This window comes from Oncorhynchus gorbuscha, unplaced genomic scaffold, assembly GCF_021184085.1.
Source record: "Oncorhynchus gorbuscha isolate QuinsamMale2020 ecotype Even-year unplaced genomic scaffold, OgorEven_v1.0 Un_scaffold_1542, whole genome shotgun sequence".
Taxonomy (NCBI): domain Eukaryota; kingdom Metazoa; phylum Chordata; class Actinopteri; order Salmoniformes; family Salmonidae; genus Oncorhynchus; species Oncorhynchus gorbuscha.
Genome location: NW_025746288.1, coordinates 63,814 through 83,124, shown reverse-complemented (window position 1 = coordinate 83,124; position 19,311 = coordinate 63,814). Strand labels below are relative to the sequence as shown.

Here is a 19,311-nt window from a genome sequence, read left to right as displayed (position 1 = left end):
AAAAACCGCAGACTTTTCCACCTTTGGCTAGCACAATGCGTCAACTTAGTTGGTAGAGGTCGAATATCTTGAAGCCAAACCAGTTCCAAACAAATTGTTCTTCGTCCTGCAACTCAGTGTTACTCTCCTCGTCTTCAGTGCTCAATTTGGCACAAATCCATATCCTGGCTTCATACTCACACCCACCCTAGTTGGTTTATGAATATTGAAGCTCAGTTACTAACCAAATGAACCCCACTGAATAATATGGACCAATGTAAACCTGGACACTCCACCACCCAGCGTTCCTCTGAAAACTCAGCTAAACGAGGTCCTAGACAATCCACTACAAACAGACAACCAGTTTGTTAAAAACAAATCAATTTTATTCAGAGAATATTTTCCAGTTTAACAATCACAACGGTTAAGACATAAAATATTTTTTAAATAAAAATACTGCAACTTTAAAAATGCTATAACAGCATTGCTTTAACCTTTTCATAATTCACACTTTGACCTTTTATTTTTAATATTTTTAAGTGTTCTGGGCTCCAAGCAGCCAGTGCGGTCTTGTTTCCATTAGGTTCTAGGTTTACATTCTAGGAGCGGTTCTTGCTGACCCAGTGGTACTTGTCCTGCCTGGGCCCAGTGAAGGAGGAGGTGGCTCTGTAGGGTTTGATTCCTTTAGGAGGCTGGAACTGGCTGCTGTGCTGCTGGGCGAACAGACCTCCAGAGGGGGGGCCGTGGGGGGGGTAGCCATCCCCAGGGAAGGCCCTTCTGTTGGAGTAAGCTGCCCAGGCCGGAGGGGGTGGCACTGGAGCAAACTCACTGAACTGGAACAGAGAGAAAAAGTCACAACACAACCACATCATTGATGCCTGCCAGCTCTTACAACACCTGGGCCACATCTGTTACTGCATCATCGACTGTGCAATGTCTGAACACAACCAGAATCTAAACCCAATCTAACATCACTAGAGCGCTCAAATTCAACTCTGGACTTTAAAGCCGTTCCGTGCTTTTACACCTGCATTGTTTGCTGTTTGGGGTTTTAGGCTGGGTTTCTGTACAGCACTTTGAGATATCAGCTGATGTACGAAGGGCTATATAAATAAATTTGATTTGATTTGAAAGCCAGTTTCACTGCATTTTCTCCCCCCTTCATTGTTCCCCTTCTAAATTAGGGACTGGTTTAGACCTGGGACACAAGGTGGGTGCAATTATCAGGTAGAACAGAAAACCAGGAGGCTCCGGACCTGATATGGTAAGAGTTCAGTACCCCTGCCCTAGAGCTTTGTTACCTGGTAGACACCTCTAGAGCGCTAGTTACCTGGTTAGTTACTTGGTAGACACTGTTGGGGTTGCTGACTGTTGGGATGGTTTTGGGTTTCGGGTTGTGGGCAGGGCAGGGAGCGGATTGGCTGCTGCAGCTGCTACTCATGCTGGTGTCCCCGTCCTCCTCGTCGGAGCAGCCTGATTGAATCAAATCAAAGCTTTAAAACACTTCACAGTAAATGGATTTGATTATCTGGCCTGGGTTACCCCGGTGAGAGGAGTTTTCACCGGTTGAAAAGTGGTTGTATTCGTTTTGGAACGGGGCTGCCTCCCAGGCGTGAGCCAGGTGCCCGTTCAAAGCCCGCAGCGAAGTCGCCTCAAAACAAAAGTGACGTAGACTAAATGATGTGGAGTAGGAGTCTGTTCAAGGGAAAAGGGATTGGCGTCTTTATCAAAAGCGGTTGACGATCTACCGGCTACAGTAAAACATAACTGTAGAACCTTCCAGAACAGTTCATTGGGAACTGCCTTCCAGTGAAAACTAGTTAGAACATTTATTTTCAATAAAATACATGTTTGTGGACAATGCACCATCATGCTGCCTTGACGCCAACATTTAAAAACTATTTAAAACTGACTTCTTTATTTAACCAGGTAGGCAAGTTGAGAACAAGTTCTCATTTACAACTGCGACCTGGCAACATGACCAAACTGCGCAGATTACTGTTTAATTTGAGAAGGACGCGCCTCCATCAGCACTTTGACCAGTTATACCACGTTCCATAGACCGGTTCCCGCAGCTCAGCATAATCCAACCCGTCCATACACGTTGCAACACATTTGATAATCAGGGTAAGAAATACAAAATATTGGTCTGAGAAACAGAAAACACAAGACAGAAAACCAGAGCACCTGATTGGATGTCGGAGGCGGCCCGCTCCACTGCATTATGTATACGTCGGGAAAACTCCTTGTCACCCTGGTGACAGCCCTGCAGCTGCATCACACAGAAGGGAACGCTGCGCTCTCCGTACCTACACAGGAAAAGCATCACAACATCTTCCTGCCGCAACAGTAGCCCCTTTTCCTGGGCTCAGGTTAACAAGCAGAGGGAGGTTCTAGCTGAGCCAGACCAATACATTTCTCAAACCTCTCCTCGTCCCCCCCCCCCCCAGACTTCTCAGTTTTATTCTTGCCCTGAACTAGCTCACCTGATTTAAGTAGTCAAAAGCCTGATATTATTTGAATCAGGTGTGGTAGTTCTGTAATGAATTAAATACAGGGGGTCCCCGTGGAGAGGTTAAAAAAGGTCTGGTCTAATAATCACATGTAGCAGCTGGGGGTCTCCAAGGAGAGGTTTTCAATTTAGCCTAATCAACACGATCCTGGGTCATATTCATTAGCTCATTCTGTAAAAAAAACTTTTGCAATGAACATGACCCCGGCTGGCTCCACCCTAATGAACATGTCTCCACAGCACCAGTTTGTGGATAACTGAGAAGCCGGGGTCGAGTAGAACCTTCTGGAACAGGTGTCAACTAGATTGAGTTGTTCTGGAGCTGAGGTTCGGGGGACGGAATACGTACACCGCAAATTGAGCCATGAAGCCCAAACAGACATTGTATTGGACAATTTCAAACCTTACATTTGTACATGTTCCAATACATCTATTTATGAGTGTAAATACTTAGGTATAGATTTCTTGAAATAGATAGTTGAGGTGAATTCCAAGTGAGTGTTTAGTCTTAGGTCTACATTTAACATGCCAAGGGGCTGAATTTGGCACACCAGTTGACAGTCTCTGCCCGAGAGGCTCCAGTAAGACATGCCAGTACAGTAGTGCCTCAGTACAATAGCACTCACCTGCAGGACACCTCTCCAGGGTCGACCCAGATTGTCATCTCCCGTGGCAACCCCAGGTCCTCGTAACAGACAGCACTCCGTAAACACGCCCTCTCCAACACAGGGTCCCTCAGCTGAGCTCGGTTCATTCGCAGGCACCTAACACATGCACAATGGTTATACACACCGGAACACAAAGGCAGAGAAAATCTTGCCTGTGTGGTTACTGACCAGTAGGCCTGTCCCTTGACAGGTGTGTGTAGTGTGTAGTTACTGACCGGTAGGCTTGTCCCTTGACAGGTGTGTGTAGTTACTGACCGGTAGGCTTGTCCCTTGACAGGTGTGTGTAGTTACTGACCGGTAGGCTTGTCCCTTGACAGGTGTGTGTAGTTACTGACCGGTAGGCTTGTCCCTTGACAGGTGTGTGTAGTTACTGACCGGTAGGCTTGTCCCTTGACAGGTGTGTGTAGTTACTGACCGGTAGGCTTGTCCCTTGACAGGTGTGTGTAGTTACTGACCGGTAGGCTTGTCCTTGACAGGTGTGTGTAGTTACTGACCGGTAGGCTTGTCCCTTGACAGGTGTGTGTAGTTACTGACCGGTAGGCTTGTCCCTTGACAGGTGTGTGTAGTTACTGACCGGTAGGCTTGTCCCTTGACAGGTGTGTGTAGTTACTGACCGGTAGGCTTGTCCCTTGACAGGTGTGTGTAGTTACTGACCGGTAGGCTTGTCCCTTGACAGGTGTGTGTAGTTACTGACCGGTAGGCTTGTCCCTTGACAGGTGTGTGTAGTTACTGACCGGTAGGCTTGTCCCTTGACAGGTGTGTGTAGTTACTGACCGGTAGGCTTGTCCCTTGACAGGTGTGTGTAGTTACTGACCGGTAGGCTTGTCCCTTGACAGGTGTGTGTAGTTACTGACCGGTAGGCTTGTCCCTTGACAGGTGTGTGTAGTTACTGACCGGTAGGCTTGTCCCTTGACAGGTGTGTGTAGTTACTGACCGGTAGGCTTGTCCCTTGACAGGTGTGTGTAGTTACTGACCGGTAGGCTTGTCCCTTGACAGGTGTGTGTAGTTACTGACCGGTAGGCTTGTCCCTTGACAGGTGTGTGTAGTTACTGACCGGTAGGCTTGTCCCTTGACAGGTGTGTGTAGTTACTGACCGGTAGGCTTGTCCCTTGACAGGTGTGTGTAGTTACTGACCGGTAGGCTTGTCCCTTGACAGGTGTGTGTAGTTACTGACCGGTAGGCTTGTCCCTTGACAGGTGTGTGTAGTTACTGACCGGTAGGCTTGTCCCTTGACAGGTGTGTGTAGTTACTGACCGGTAGGCTTGTCCCTTGACAGGTGTGTGTAGTTACTGACCGGTAGGCTTGTCCCTTGACAGGTGTGTGTGGTTACTGACCGGTAGGCTTGTCCCTTGACAGGTGTGTGTGGTTACTGACCAGTAGGCTTGTCCCTTGACAGGTGTGTGTAGTGTGTGGTTACTGACCGGTAGGCCTGTCCCTTGACAGGTGTGTGTAGTGTGTAGTTACTGACCAGTAGGCCTGTCCCTTGACAGGTGTGTGTAGTACTGACCGGTAGGCCTGTCCCTTGACAGGTGTGTGTAGTTACTGACCAGTAGGCCTGTCCCTTGACAGGTGTGTGTAGTGTGTGGTTACTGACCGGTAGGCTTGTCCCTTGACAGGTGTGTGAGGGTACCAGTGGGTCTTGTAGGTGTCAAACAGGGCTGAGGTGAGGGCAGCAGCAAACTCCTCTCTGCTTTCAGCATCTAAACTACCATGGCGCTTCGCCAGCCGAGCAACGAAGAACACTGCTGCTGCAATCTCTTCCTTCATTGTTAGAACGTCAAACCACCTAAACCTTAACACAAACTTGAGCCAACTACCTTAGCAACACAGACACTACTTAAAGGCTTAATTAAACTGCAGCTTTAGAAAACAAATGACAAAATGTCCCAATCCCTAGCAAAAAAATCTGCTTTTAAATGTTACCGTTTCTCTCTGAACTCTTCTAGATGACAGACAGTTCATTCAGCACAGTTAGCAGCAGCTTCAGACCAGGACCAACAGATTCTATATAAGAGCCTGTTGCTAAACACACCTCGTTTAAATCAGCTGTGTATGAGGGAAGAGCACAGGTGATGCGAGTTCCAATGTGATTGATTGATTGATTGATTGATTGATTGATTGATTGATTGACAGCAGCCTGCGGTAGTACCTCTGACAGAAACAATGCACCATGGAGATAACCACTCAGTACCATCTCATTCATTGATATGGTAACCAGACTCAGTACCATCTCATTCATTGATATGTTAACCAGACTCAGTACCATGGACCGCTCTGTCTGTCAGAACCTTCACAGGTACCACTCTGTCTGTCAGAACCTTCACAGGTACCGCGCTGTCTGTCAGAACCTTCACAGGTACCGCGCTGTCTGTCAGAACCTTCACAGGTACCGCGCTGTCTGTCAGAACCTTCACAGGTACCGCGCTGTCTGTCAGAACCTTCACGTGGACTGCTCTGTCTGTCAGAACCTTCACAGGTACCACTCTGTCTGTCAGAACCTTCACAGGTACCACTCTGTCTGTCAGAACCTTCACAGGTACCACTCTGTCTGTCAGAACCTTCACAGGTACCACTGTCTGGTAGCATAGACTTAACACCTAGTTACTGTTGTTGAGAATATAGACTTAACACCTAGTTACTGTTGTTGAGAATATAGACTTAACACCTAGTTACTGTTGTTGAGAATATAGACTTAACACCTAGTTACTGTTGTTGAGAATATAGACTTAACACCTAGTTACTGTTGTTGAGAATATAGACTTAACACCTAGTTACTGTTGTTGAGAATATAGACTTAACACCTAGTTACTGTTGTTGAGAATATAGACTTAACTCTAATTACTGTTGTTGAGAATATAGACTTAACACCTAGTTACTGTTGTTGAGAATACAGGCAAAACATGTTAACACCTAGTTACTGTTGTTGAGAATACAGGCAAAACATGTTAACACCTAGTTACTGTTGTTGAGAATACAGGCAAAACATGTTAACACCTAGTTACTGTTGTTGAGAATACAGGCAAAACATGTTAACACCTAGTTACTGTTGTTGAGTATACAGGCAAAACATGTTAACACCTAGTTACTGTTGTTGAGAATACAGGCAAAACATGTTAACACCTAGTTACTGTTGTTGAGAATACAGGCAAAACATGTTAACACCTAGTTACTGTTGTTGAGAATACAGGCAAAACATGTTAACACCTAGTTACTGTTGTTGAGAATACAGACAAAACATGTTAACACCTAGTTACTGTTGTTGAGAATATAGACTTAACACCTAGTTACTGTTGTTGAGAATACAGGCAAAACATGTTAACACCTAGTTACTGTTGTTGAGAATACAGGCAAAACATGTTAACACCTAGTTACTGTTGTTGAGAATACAGGCAAAACATGTTAACACCTAGTTACTGTTGTTGAGAATACAGGCAAAACATGTTAACACCTAGTTACTGTTGTTGAGAATACAGGCAAAACATGTTAACACCTAGTTACTGTTGTTGAGAATACAGGCAAAACATGTTAACACCTAGTTACTGTTGTTGAGAATACAGGCAAAACATGTTAACACCTAGTTACTGTTGTTGAGAATACAGGCAAAACATGTTAACACCTAGTTACTGTTGTTGAGAATACAGGCAAAACATGTTAACACCTAGTTACTGTTGTTGAGAATACAGGCAAAACATGTTAACACCTAGTTACTGTTGTTGAGAATACAGGCAAAACATGTTAACACCTAGTTACTGTTGTTGAGAATACAGGCAAAACATGTTAACACCTAGTTACTGTTGTTGAGAATACAGGCAAGAAATGCAGCTCCTGGTAACTCACTGGCTTGTCTTCAGTAGTCTCCTCTGCTCTGGCACATGTTGGGGCTGGTGTGTAGGCAGTGTTGTTAGCTGATTGTCTAAACGCACTGCAATTACGAACCATACTGCCAACATAACATCTTTCATACCACTTTCTAATATGTAATTCTGTTTCAGACACACACACACACACACACTATAATAGTGTCCCATGCATTCACAGTCACCTGGCAGGAAACCGGTGTCCTCCTGGAGCGTCCTGTCGCCTTGGTAACAGACGCGCTCTCCGCACTTCCGGGTTTCCAAAAACGTAATATTTCTTACAGTCATCTCCTCATTTAGCTAGGTAGCAATATCAATGTTCGTCTGTGGCTCCGTAACTTTATAATATTGACGATTCGGTGATATCCGCTGTGTTGTTGGTTGGTAAAAAAACACACGGGCTATCGTAATGTTTGAGTCAGAGCCGCGGGCTGGGGTAACGGAGGAGGAGGAGAGGAGAGAGGCAGAGCAGCTAGAGACAGAGTTGGATAAATACTTCTTCACGGTGTTTGACGGCTCGTCTCCTGAAGATGTGTCTCACGCCAAGCAGCTGTGGACCTCTTTGTCACTGCTGCCTCCGCTAGAGTCCCGCCTGGTCAACGCAGACATCCGCCAGAGGCTGCCGATAGCCCGGACAAACCATGAGACACTCCTGGTAGTCGGTAAGGTAACATTAGACCGGACAAACCATGAGACACTCCTGGTAGTCGGTAAGGTAAAGTTAGCCCGGACAAACCATGAGACACTTCTGGTAGTCGGTAAGGTAAAGTTAGCCCGGACAAACCATGAGACACTTCTAGTAGTCGGTAAGGTAAAGTTAGCCCGGACAAACCATGAGACACTTCTGGTAGTCGGTAAAGTTAGCCCGGACAAACCATGAGACACTTCTGGTAGTCGGTAAGGTAAAGTTAGCCCGGACAAACCATGAGACACTCCTGGTAGTCGACCGGACAAACCAAGAGACACTCCTGGTAGTCGGTAAGGTAAAGTTAGCCCGGACAAACCAAGAGACACTCCTGGTAGTCGGTAAGGTAACATTAGACCGGACAAACCATGAGACACTCCTGGTAGTCGGTAAGGTAAAGTTAGCCCGGACAAACCATGAGACACTTCTGGTAGTCGGTAAGGTAAAGTTAGCCCGGACAAACCATGAGACACTTCTAGTAGTCGGTAAGGTAAAGTTAGCCCGGACAAACCATGAGACACTTCTGGTAGTCGGTAAGGTAAAGTTAGCCCGGACAAACCATGAGACACTTCTGGTAGTCGGTAAGGTAAAGTTAGCCCGGACAAACCATGAGACACTCCTGGTAGTCGACCGGACAAACCAAGAGACACTCCTGGTAGTCGGTAAGGTAAAGTTAGCCCGGACAAACCAAGAGACACTCCTGGTAGTCGGTAAGGTAAAGTTAGCCCGGACAAACCATGAGACACTCCTGGTAGTCGACCGGACAAACCAAGAGACACTCCTGGTAGTCGGTAAGGTAAAGTTAGCCCGGACAAACCAAGAGACACTCCTGGTAGTCGGTAAGGTAAAGTTAGCCCGGACAAACCATGAGACACTCCTGGTAGTCGACCGGACAAACCAAGAGACACTCCTGGTAGTCGGTAAGGTAAAGTTAGCCCGGACAAACCAAGAGACACTCCTGGTAGTCGGTAAGGTAAAGTTAGCCCGGACAAACCATGAGACACTCCTGGTAGTCGACCGGACAAACCAAGAGACACTCCTGGTAGTCGGTAAGGTAAAGTTAGCCCGGACAAACCAAGAGACACTCCTGGTAGTCGGTAAGGTAAAGTTAGCCCGGACAAACCATGAGACACTCCTGGTAGTCGACCGGACAAACCAAGAGACACTCCTGGTAGTCGGTAAGGTAAAGTTAGCCCGGACAAACCAAGAGACACTCCTGGTAGTCGGTAAGGTAAAGTTAGCCCGGACCGACCGGACAAACCAAGAGACACTCCTGGTAGTCGGTAAGGTAAAGTTAGACTGGACAAACCATGAGACACTCCTGGTAGTCGGTAAGGTAAAGTTAGACCGGACAAACCATGAGACACTCCTCGTAGTCGGTAAGGTAACGTTAGACCGGACAAACCAAGAGACACTCCTCGTAGTCGGTAAGGTAACGTTAGACCGGACAAACCAAGAGACACTCCTGGTAGTCGGTAAGGTGAAGTTAGACCGGACAGACCATGTGAGCCACACTGCTCAACTGCTCGGTTCACCTGCTGTCACACTCTTATTTCTGATGCAATATTTTTTCCCCTATGAGATATTTAGTTATACTAGTACAGGACTGTGTATTGTGTAACACATGCAGCCTCCTGTGTTCTACCTCCTGGATAGACTAGATCAGTGGTTCCCAAACATGGAGTCGGGACCCCATGAGGGGCCCTGGAAATGTTTAATCTTATCATCAATCAAATTAAGAAAATGTCTTTCCTCAAATGTGTATAGAATAAAACATGTGAGTGTCAACTAAGAACCTTTTGCATGATTATGAGCTTTAATGTCATTATTGTGTGTTGGGAGTGCGTGAACTAATTTTGAGTGGATATGAACACACAGCTTTAACTAGGAAATTAACCTTTTCATTTCATTTCGAGACATCAGTGCCTGCATTTATACCCCTGCATACCCCTTCTAGTCTCAATTTGAGGTCACGTGCCAAAACAATTAAATAACCTTTTATTTTTCATTTTTAGACACCAATGCTGCTCTCAAACCATCTTCTTCGGACCATAGTAAGTATACAGCCATTCCTTAGATATCACAGTCATAAAGACATCAATAGGTGTGTGTGTGTGTGTGTGTGTGTGTGTGTGTGTGTGTGTGTGTGTGTGTGTGTGTGTGTGTGTGTGTGTGTGTCTGTGTGGGGGGGGGGTTGGGTAGGTTATTTTCTTTGCAGTTATTAGTTACTTGTCACCAACAAAAAGGTAAACAATAGGTCTATAGCAAATGCAGCATATGGCATTCATTTTTCACATGCGAATATCACTTTTTAGTAGTGCTCAAAGTATGCCTTTCCATGAGCACAGCATTTATTCTTCGTAAGCATTTCGTTACACTTGCAATAACATCTGCTAACCATGTGTATGTGACCAATATTTTTGATTTGTCCAAAATTGTAATCAGTAACTGTAACGATGTTTGTTGGTGGAAGGAGAGGAGGACCAAAGTGCAGCGTGGTATGTATCCATAACACTGTTAATCCAGAATGAATACGAACAAAATGACGTTCTGACAGGTGCAACAAACACGAACCAGAAGATAACTACCCACAACTCAAAATGGGAAAACAGGCTACCTAAGTATGGTTCTCAATCAGAGACAACGATAAACAGCTGCCTCTGATTGAGAACCATACCAGGCCAAACACATAGAAAAACACAACCTAGACCTACAACATAGAATACCCACCCACATCACACCCTGACCAAACTAAACATAGAAACACAACACCTAGACCTACAACATAGAATACCCACCCACATCACACCCTGACCAAACTAAACATAGAAACACAACACCTAGACCTACAACATAGAATACCCACCCACATCACACCCTGACCAAACTAAACATAGAAACACAACACCTAGACCTACAACATAGAATACCCACCCACATCACACCCTGACCAAACTAAACATAGAAACATACAAAGCAATCTAGGGTCGGGGCGTGACAGTAACGTAACTTTTAGATTACCCAAACTCAGTAACGTAATCTGATTACATTCAGTTACTTTTAGATTACTTTCCCCTTAAGAGGCGTTAGAAGAAATTTTACCAATTGAACAACATCTATTGCAGGATAAATCAATGTTAAGGTTTACATAGTTGGCCATATATGGATGTAAAATGTTACATTATGGGTTGGTTATGTAGGGTTCTTTTAACACATCACTTTCTACTACATTATAATAATACAATTCAATTATATCTTTACATTAAAAACCAAAGTCTATCAGAATTACAGTCATTCCAATAAATGTTATACCCTTTGATCTTCAAGAACAGGACTTGGAAATATGGAAGTATAGATCCCCAAATTGTTCTACCTGAGCATGACCGCAAAACTAAGGACTTATTAGCCAGTCCTACTCTGTTGTTTATGATTTAGTTGTCATGGAGGTCTGATTGGGCTCATTGATTCGAGTTGAAAATTAATGCTGATGGAATGGCATGCTTTGAGCACTACTGAAAAGGGCTATTTACATGTGAAGCATGAATGTCATACGCTGCATTTGCTATAGGCCTCTTGTTTACCTTTTTGTTGGTGACACTTTGATATCTTGATAATATGCAGCTGTTTAAAGGGCAACTCCACAGATGAAATAATAACAAAACCGCCTCCCCGCCTCTGTTTTGGTAAAAAGCTGAGGGATGGGTCTGGAGAAATGTAACCACTCTCAGATTAATAGACAGAGCTGTGGATGCAAGGACTGACTGTCCAAGCTGAGGGATGGGCCTGGAGAAATGTAACCACTCTCAGATTAATAGACAGAGCTGTGGATGCAAGGACTGACTGTCCAAGCTGAGGGATGGGCCTGGAGAAATGTAACCACTCTCAGATTAATAGACAGAGCTGTGGATGCAAGGACTGACTGTCCAAGCTGAGGGATGGGCCTGGAGAAATGTAACCACTCTCAGATTAATAGACATAGCTGTGGATGCAAGGACTGACTGTCCAAGCTGAGGGATGGGCCTGGAGAAATGTAACCACTCTCAGATTAATAGACATAGCTGTGGATGCAAGGACTGACTGTCCAAGCTGAGGGATGGGCCTGGAGAAATGTAACCACTCTCAGATTAATAGACAGAGCTGTGGATGCAAGGACTGACCATCCATGATACCAAAATGATTGTTTTTGCCATGTTATGAGTTTACATTTACAATGTTTACAAACACATTTATATATAAACAATCTTATATTTTGTTTTTTTTCACGAAGTGTGACAGTTGAACTAAGATCATGAGGCATTTATAAGTTATATTCTTCAAGAATCAATGGAGATATAAATGATATATAAGTCTAAAAATGTATGTAGCAACTGCAGATTGTCCCTTTTAAGTCTATCTAAATTGTGGGAGTTTGAGCTTGTGTCCATTAGGCCTATGGATTTATTTATTTTATCAGCATTAATTAGTTTGAGCAATAAAAGCCCCACTTGTATTCCATAAGCTGGGATCCACACTGTGCAGCTGTTATTCCATAAACTGGGATCCACACTGTGCAGCTGTTATTCCATAAAATGGGATCCACACTGTGCAGCTGTTATTCTATAGGCTGGGATCCACACTGTGCAGCTGTTATTCCATAAACTGGGATCCACACTGTGCAGCTGTTATTCCATAAACTGGGATCCACACTGTGCAGCTGTTATTCTATAGACTGGGATCCACACTGTGCAGCTGTTATTTTATAAGCTGGGATCCACACTCTGCAGCTGTTATTCCATAAGCTGGGATCCACACTGTGCAGCTGTTATTCCATAAACTGGGATCCACACTATGCAGCTGTTATTCCATAAACTGGGATCCACACTGTGCAGCTGTTATTCTATAGGCTGGGATCCACACTATGCAGCTGTTATTCTATAGGCTGGGATCCACACTGTTATTCTATAGGCTGGGATCCACACTATGCAGCTGTTATTCTATAGGCTGGGATCCACACTGTTATTCTATAGGCTGGGATCCACACTGTTATTCTATAGGCTGGGATCCACACTGTGCAGCTGTTATTCTATAGGCTGGGATCCACACTGTGCAGCTGTTATTCTATAGGCTGGGATCCACACTATGCAGCTGTTATTCTATAGGCTGGGATCCACACTGTTATTCTATAGGCTGGGATCCACACTATGCAGCTGTTATTCTATAGGCTGGGATCCACACTATGCAGCTGTTATTCTATAGGCTGGGATCCACACTATGCAGCTGTTATTCTATGGGCTGGGATCCACACTATGCAGCTGTTATTCTATAGGCTGGGATCCACACTATGCAGCTGTTATTCTATAGGCTGGGATCCACACTCTGCAGCTGTTGCAAGAGCACATTTTTCACTGGCTGTCCACTGGTTTAAAAAACAATGATTGATAGGCAGCTTAAACCTCTTGAATTCAACCACAATCCGTAAGGCACAAATAGCTAAATGAGAGAGCAGCAGTGTGATTCACATCAATGTGTAGATATCAATAGTAAGTGATATCCGTATCGCCGTAGACTACACCACTGCTGTCATCATTACCTCCAAGCATTTTTATTTTTCACCTTCATTTAACTAGGCAAGTCAGTTAAGAACAAATTCTTATTTTCAATGACGGCCTAGGAACAGTGGGTTAACTGCCTGATCAGGGGCAGAAGGACAGATTTGTATCTTGTCAGCTCGGGGATTTGAAATTGCAACCTTCCGGTTTCTAGTCCAAAGCTCTAATCACTAGGCTACCCTGCTGCCCGTTGTTTAGTCAAGTTGGATCATCTTTGGATGCCGACAGCATTACATTTGACATTTAAGTCATTTAGCAGACTTACAAATTGGTGCATTCACCTTATGACATCCAGTGGAACAGCCACTTTACAATAGTGCATCTAAATCTTTTAAGGGGGGTGAGAAGGATTACTTTATCCTATCCTAGGTATTCCTTAAAGAGGTGGGGTTTCAGGTGTCTCCGGAAGGTGGTGATTGACTCCGCTGTCCTGGCGTCGTGAGGGAGTTTGTTCCACCATTGGGGGGCCAGAGCAGCGAACAGTTTTGACTGGGCTGAGCGGGAACTGTACTTCCTCAGTGGTAGGGAGGCGAGCAGGCCAGAGGTGGATGAACGCAGTGCCCTTGTTTGGGTGTAGGGCCTGATCAGAGCCTGGAGGTACTGAGGTGCCGTTCCCCTCACAGCTCCGTAGGCAAGCACCATGGTCTTGTAGCGGATGCGAGCTTCAACTGGAAGCCAGTGGAGAGAGCGGAGGAGCGGGGTGACGTGAGAGAACTTGGGAAGGTTGAACACCAGACGGGCTGCGGCGTTCTGGATGAGTTGTAGGGGTTTAATGGCACAGGCAGGGAGCCCAGCCAACTGCGAGTTGCAGTAATCCAGACGGGAGATGACAAGTGCCTGGATTAGGACCTGCGCCGCTTCCTGTGTGAGGCAGGGTCGTACTCTGCGGATGTTGTAGAGCATGAACCTACAGGAACGGGCCACCGCCTTGATGTTAGTTGAGAACGACAGGGTGTTGTCCAGGATCACGCCAAGGTTCTTAGCGCTCTGGGAGGAGGACACAATGGAGTTGTCAACCGTGATGGCGAGATCATGGAACGGGCAGTCCTTCCCCGGAAGGAAGATCAGCTCCGTCTTGCCGAGGTTCAGCTTGAGGTGGTGATCCGTCATCCACACTGATATGTCTGCCAGACATGCAGAGATGCGATTCGCCACCTGGTCATCAGAAGGGGGAAAGGAGAAGATTAATTGTGTGTCGTCTGCATAGCAATGATAGGAGAGACCATGTGAGGTTATGACAGAGCCAAGTGACTTGGTGTATAGCGAGAATAGGAGAGGGCCTAGAACAGAGCCCTGGGGGACACCAGTGGTGAGAGCGCGTGGTGAGGAGACAGATTCTCGCCACGCCACCTGGTAGGAGCGACCTGTCAGGTAGGACGCAATCCAAGCGTGGGCCGCGCCGGAGATGCCCAACTCGGAGAGGGTGGAGAGGAGGATCTGATGGTTCACAGTAAGGCAGCCGATAGGTCTAGAAGGATGAGAGCAGAGGAGAGAGAGTTAGCTTTAGCAGTGCGGAGCGCTGAGAGCAGTCTCAGTTGAATGACTAGTCTTGAAACCTGACTGATTTGGATCAAGAAGGTCATTCTGAGAGAGATAGCGGGAGAGCTGGCCAAGGACGGCACGTTCAAGAGTTTTGGAGAGAAAAGAAAGAAGGGATACTGGTCTGTAGTTGTTGACATCGGAGGGATCGAGTGTAGGTTTTTTCAGAAGGGGTGCAACTCTCGCTCTCTTGAAGACGGAAGGGACGTAGCCAGCGGTCAGGGATGAGTTGATGAGCGAGGTGAGGTAAGGGAGAAGGTCTCCGAAAATGGTCTGGAGAAGAGAGGAGGGGATAGGGTCAAGCGGGCAGGTTGTTGGGCGGTCGGCCATCACAAGACGCAAGATTTCATCTGGAGAGAGAGGGGAGAAAGAGGTCAGAGCACAGGGTAGGGCAGTGTGAGCAGAACCAGCGGTGTCGTTTGACTTAGCAAACGAGGATCGGATGTCGTCGACCTTCTTTTCAAAATGGTTGACGAAGTCATCTGCAGAGAGGGAGGGGGGGGGGAGGAGGAGGATTCAGGAGGGAGGAGAAGGTGGCAAAGAGCTTCCTAGGGTTAGAGGCAGATGCTTGGAATTTAGAGTGGTAGAAAGTGGCTTTAGCAGCAGAGACAGAGGAGGAAAATGTAGAGAGGAGGGAGTGAAAGGATGCCAGGACCGCAGGGAGGCGAGTTTTCCTCCATTTCCGCTCGGCTGCCTGGAGCCCTGTTCTGTGAGCTCGCAATGAGTCGTCGAGCCACGGAGCGGGAGGGGAGGACCGAGCCGGCCTGGAGGATAGGGGACATAGAGAGTCAAAGGATGCAGAAAGGGAGGAGAGGAGGGTTGAAGAGGCAGAATCAGGAGATAGGTTGGAGAAGGTTTGAGCAGAGGGAAGAGATGATGGGATGGAAGAGGAGAGAGTAGCGGGGGAGAGAGAGCGGAGGTTGGGACGGCGCGATACCATCCGAGTAGGGGCAGTGTGGGAAGTGTTGGATGAGAGTGAGAGGGAAAAGGATACAAGGTAGTGGTCGGAGACATGGAGGGGAGTTGCAATGAGGTTAGTGGAAGAACAGCATCTAGTAAAGATGAGGTCGAGCATATTGCCTGCCTTGTGAGTAGGGGGAGAAGGTGATAGGGTGAGGTCAAAAGAGGAGAGGAGTGGAAAGAAGGAGGCAGAGAGGAATGAGTCAAAGGTAGACGTGGGGAGGTTAAAGTCGCCACGCGGTGTGGAGCGTTTGTATGGTCTGTGCAGAGAGGAGAGAACAGGGATAGACAGACACATAGTTGACAGGCTACAGAAGAGGCTACACTAATGCAAAGGAGATTGGAATGACAAGTGGACTACACGTCTCGAATGTTCAGAAAGTTAAGCTTACGTGGCAAGAATCTCTAATTCTCTCTTTCTTTCTCTCTCTCGGAGGACCTGAGCCCTAGGACCGTGCCCCAGGACTACCTGACATGATGGCTCCTTGCTGTCCCCAGTCCACCTGACTGTGCTGCTGCTCCAGTTTCAACTGTTCTGCCTTATTATTATTTGACCATGCTGGTCATTTATGAACATTTGAACATCTTGGTCATTTTCTGTTATAATCTCTACCCGGCACAGCCAGAAGAGGACTGGCCACCCCACATAGCCCGGTTCCTCTCTAGGTTTCTTCCTAGGTTTTGGCCTTTCTAGGGAGTTTTTCCTAGCCACCGTGCTTTTACACCTGCATTGTTTGCTGTTTGGGGTTTTAGGCTGGGTTTCTGTACAGCACTTTGAGATATCAGCTGATGTACGAAGGGCTATATAAATAAATTTGATTTGATTTGATTTGAATCTTATTGACTAAAATTATTAAAATGATACAGTACTGCTGAAGTAGGCTAGCTGGCAGTGGCTGCGTTGTTGACTTTGTAGGCTAGCTGGCAGTGGCTGCGTTGTTGACACTACACTAATCAAGTCGTTCCGTTGAGTGTAATAGTTTCTACAGTGCTGCTATTCGGGGGCTAGCTGGCTAGCTAGCAGTGTTGATTACGTTACGTTGCGTTAAAAGAACGACAATAGCTGGCTAGCTAACCTAGAAAATCGCTCTAGACTACACAATTATCTTTGATACAAAGACGGCTATGTAGCTAGCTATGTAGCTAGCTACGATCAAACAAATCAAACCGTTGTACTGTAATGAAATGAAATGAAACATGTGATACTACCTGTGGAGTGAAGCGGAATGCGACCGGGTTGTTGAGTTCTATTCGGTATTCGGTAGACGTGGCTAGCTGTTGGCTAGCTAGCAGTGTCTCCTACGTTAAGGACGACAAATAGCTGGCTAGCTAACCTTGGTAAATTAAGATAATCACTCTAAGACTACACACTCTAAACTACACAATTATCTTGGATACGAAGACAGCAAAGACAACTATGTAGCTAGCTAACACTACACTAATCAAGTCGTTCAGTTGAGTGTAATAGTTTCTACAGTGCTGCTATACGGTAGACGGTGGACGTTTGCTAGCTGGCTAGCTGCTGGGCTACATTAGGACGACGAAATACGATAATTACGCAATTATCTTTGATACAAAGACGGCTATGTAGCTAGCTAAGAAGAAATTGCTAAGATTAGACAAATCGAACCGTTGTACTATAATGAAATGTAATGAAAAGTTATACTACCTGCGGACCGAAGTGGGGATGTGACCGCTCGCTCCAACCCGGAAGTATCAATAACAGCAATCGCACCATTGGAAGACATACAGTAGCTTGGACTGTAACCTACAAAAGCCTTTTCCTGCTCTTTTCCCGCGATCCATCAAACACATTTGGTGTGTCATCATAGTGGTCTCTGACATCATAGTGGTCTCTGACATCATAGTGGTCTCTGTCATCATAGTGGTCTCTGTCATCATAGTGGTCTCTGACATCATAGTGGTCTCTGACATCATAGTGGTCTCTGTCATCATAGTGGTCTCTGTCATCATAGTGGTATCTGTCATCATAGTGGTCTCTGTCATCATAGTGGTCTCTGACATCATAGTGGTCTCTGACATCATAGTGGTCTCTGATTGGTGGTCAGACTCACTCAGGTGGAACAAACATAAACTTGTGCCATTTTTTTCAATGCTGATTTGAATGTCATTGAGAAAACAGAGTCAATTTAAATGTTATCCTCCAAGTAATCTTCTAGTTTTTCTAAAGCATCTGTAATCTGATTATAATATATTTGCTGGTAACGTAACGGATTACAGAAGACTTCCGGCGCCGACTGAGATGGCCGCCTCGCTTCGCATTCCTAGGAAACTATGCAGTTTTTTGTTTTTTTTACGTGTTATTTCTTACATTAGTACCCCAGGTCATCTTAGGTTTCATTACATACAGTCGAGAAGAACTACTGAATATAAGATCAGCGTCAACTCACCATCAGTACGACCAAGAATATGTTTTCCGCGACGCGGATCCTGTGTTCTGCCTTACAAACAGGACAACGGAATGGATCGCATGCAGCAACCCAAGGAAACGACTCCGAAAAAGAGGGAAACGCGGCGGTGTTCTGGTCAGACTCCGAAAAAGGGCACATCGCGCACCACTTCCCAGTATTCTTCTTGCCAATGTCCAGTCTCTCGACAACAAGGTTGATGAAATCCGAGCAAGGGTGGCATTCCAGAGGGACATCAGAGACTGCAACGTTCTCTGCTTTACGGAGACATGGCTTACTGGGAAAACGCTATCCAGGGCGGTACAGCCAACGGGTTTCTCCACGCATCGCGCCGACAGAAACAAACATCTATCTGGTAAGAAGAGTGGAGGGGGCGTATGCCTCATGACTAACGGGACATGGTGTGATGAAGGAAACATACAGGAACTCAAATCCTTCTGTTCACCTGATTTAGAATTCCTCACAATCAAATGTAGACCGCATTATCTTCCAAGAGAATTCTCTTCGATTATAATCACAGCCGTATATATCCCCCCAAGCAGACACATCGATGGCTCTGAACGAACTTTATTTAACTCTTTGCAAACTGGAAAACATTTATCCGGAGGCTGCATTCATTGTAGCTGGGGATTTTAACAAAGCCAATCTGAAAACAAGACTCCCTAAATTTTATCAGCATATCGATTGCGCAACCAGGGGTGGTAAAACCTTGGATCACTGTTACTCTAACTTCCGCGACGCATATAAGGCCCTGCCCCGCCCCCCTTTCGGAAAAGCTGACCACGACTCCATTTTGTTGATCCCTGCCTACAGACAGAAATTAAAACAAGAGGCTCCCACGCTGAGGTCTGTCCAACGCTGGTGAGACCAAGCTGACTCTACACTCCAAGACTGCTTCCATCACGTGGACTGGGACATGTTTCGTATTGCGTCAGATGGGAATATTGACGAATACGCTGATTCGGTGTGCGAGTTCATTAGAACGTGCGTCGAAGATGTCGTTCCCATAGCAACGATAAAAACATTCCCTAACCAGAAACCGTGGATTGATGGCAGCATTCGCGTGAAACTGAAAGCGCGAACCACTGCTTTTA

The 19,311-nt window shown here is 45.9% G+C and overlaps 1 protein-coding gene across 1 annotated transcript; it reads right to left on the bottom strand.

Moving 5' to 3' along the window:
* Window positions 1-343: 343 nt before the first annotated feature.
* LOC124023204 (maternal B9.15 protein-like) lies at window positions 344-5,165 on the bottom strand. Its single transcript, XM_046337739.1, has 5 exons — window positions 4,754-5,165; window positions 3,118-3,255; window positions 2,167-2,288; window positions 1,310-1,452; window positions 344-812 (listed from the first exon to the last, which is right to left on the bottom strand). Exons 1-5 carry the CDS (start codon window positions 4,924-4,926, stop codon window positions 579-581), a joined length of 810 nt encoding a protein of 269 aa, XP_046193695.1. The 5' UTR covers window positions 4,927-5,165; the 3' UTR covers window positions 344-578.
* Window positions 5,166-19,311: the final 14,146 nt, after the last annotated feature.